Source organism: Heptranchias perlo, chromosome 21 (assembly GCF_035084215.1).
Source record: "Heptranchias perlo isolate sHepPer1 chromosome 21, sHepPer1.hap1, whole genome shotgun sequence".
In the NCBI taxonomy this organism is placed as follows: domain Eukaryota; kingdom Metazoa; phylum Chordata; class Chondrichthyes; order Hexanchiformes; family Hexanchidae; genus Heptranchias; species Heptranchias perlo.
This window is the reverse complement of record NC_090345.1, coordinates 48716528-48718476: the sequence shown is the minus strand read 5'-3', so window position 1 is coordinate 48718476 and position 1949 is coordinate 48716528. Positions and strand designations below refer to the sequence as shown.

Here is a 1949-nt window from a genome sequence, read left to right as displayed (position 1 = left end):
TCCAGAGGAAGACCCTAGCTCCAAAGGAAGACCCTAGCTCCAGAGGGAGACCCTATCCAGAGGAAGACTCTAGCTCCAGAGGGAGACCCTAGCTCCAGAGAAAGACCCTAACTCCAGAGGGAGACCCTAGCACCAGAGGAAGACCCTGACTCCAGAGGGAGACCCTAACTCCAAAGGAAGACCTTAGCTCCAGAGAAAGACCCTAACTCCAGTGGGCGACCCTAACTCCAGAGAGTTCTAGATCCAGAGCAAAGCTGTGTCGGGAGTAGGAGCAATGAAATCGAATATATCTGCCTCTACTTCGGGAGCGGATGTGGTTTCTGGGGCTGGCTCCGGTTCCGATTCCAATCTATGCGGTGTGGAGAAGGTCGAGAGCTGTACCCGCAGGAGAATGGCCGCTAATGCTCGGGAGAGGCGGCGCATGCAGGGACTCAACACCGCCTTTGACCGTCTCCGCAAAGTGGTACCGCAGTGGGGACAAGACAAAAAACTTTCCAAATACGAGACACTGCAGATGGCCCTGAGCTATATCATGGCCCTGACCCGGATCCTGACCGAGGCCGAGCGCTACAGCAGTGACAGGCGCTGGATTCACATTCAGTATGATCACATCCAGGGGAGCGAGAACATCCAGACTTACCTGGGACAGGCAGCAGAGAAAAAGGACTCTTACACAGACAGAATCTTCCCCTTCAACCACGAGAGCTTCCAGATCGTCAATTAAATCAGCTCAGGGACCGATTCAATTTATATCCTGTTTCAAAACACTCGACTTAATCTTACTGAAAACAACTGACCCTCAATCAGCGCAGTTTGTTATACTTCAGTTTGGATTCTCCAGTTTTACTGGTAATTTTATGGATTTGCAGTATTGCTAGAATTTGATTTGCTGGGACTCATTTAAATTATCTTAAACCGTGTAGCGAGGTTGAAATAGATGAGAGAAGGTGTTAAGTGGACAATTTGTGACACTAACACGGTACTGTGTTCGGATAATATTTTGATTTCATTTGTACATAGGTTCTACTGAAAAAAAAACCCTGTAAAATTAGAAAAAAGTTTAATGTTTGCATGTAGATAACGCACGTTTAGTGTACAAATGTTAAAAGTATTCTATGTTTTTAAAGTTCTGATTGCTTTATTTTTGAATTACCCGCTTGGAATGAGTCTAAGTTCGACCTCAGACTTTGACAGAAATATGTTCCGTACAATTCTTGTTGCTTTCTTGGATGTAATTAAATATTTTAACCGGATGTATGTATATATTTATTTTAGTTAGGGCATCCATACACACAGTACGTGCTCTTTCGAAGCGAACGATCAAGAAGCTAAAAGTTCCCTGAATCTTTGCTTTTACCTCAATTATTCCGACGCCGTCTTTTATCACACTGATGTACAGAGCCTGTACTCTATATCAGAGTACCTCCAAATTCCCAACTGTCTAGCCTTTGGCGCTCCATTCCACAACATATTTCTTCAGCTACCAAACTGCTCAATCACACCTTCATCTTTGATGCTCTTGTCATTAGCAAAACCATTACTCTCTCTCACCCTGGTCATTCCACCTGGTACGGCCCTCAAATCCACTCCCTTAAGTCCAAGGGACGCAGACTTGAACATTTATGGCGGACAACTGGTTTAGCCATTCATCGCCAGATCTGGCTGGACCACACTAAGCACTATCGGGTCCTGCTCCCCTCTGCCAAAACTGCTCACTATTCCAGGATCATCCTGGAATGCAAAGATAACCCCCAGCTTCTCTTCACTACAAACCATTTCCATAAACCACTCTCCCCTGCCCCTTCTACCTTCACCTCTAACAACAAATGCAAGGAGCTCAAGGACTTCTTTGTCACTAAGATTGAGACCATCCATCAGCTGCCTCTGCCACTTCCCTCTCTTCCCCTAGCCCACCGAGCCAAACTTCCCCTAAGGTTCCCCCTGCCCTA

General features: G+C 46.1%; 1 protein-coding gene across 1 annotated transcript; it reads left to right on the top strand.

Moving 5' to 3' along the window:
- Positions 1-274: 274 nt before the first annotated feature.
- On the top strand, positions 275-724 carry LOC137340251 (transcription factor ATOH7-like). The gene has a single exon (XM_068002668.1). The coding sequence runs from the start codon at positions 275-277 to the stop codon at positions 722-724; it is 450 nt and encodes a 149-aa protein (XP_067858769.1).
- The last annotated feature ends 1225 nt before the right edge of the window (positions 725-1949 follow it).

Excerpts from the sequence above, each read along its gene's own strand:
- LOC137340251 (XM_068002668.1), top strand. The coding sequence starts at position 275 with ATGAAATCGAATATATCTGCCTCTACTTCGGGAGCGGATGTGGTTTCT.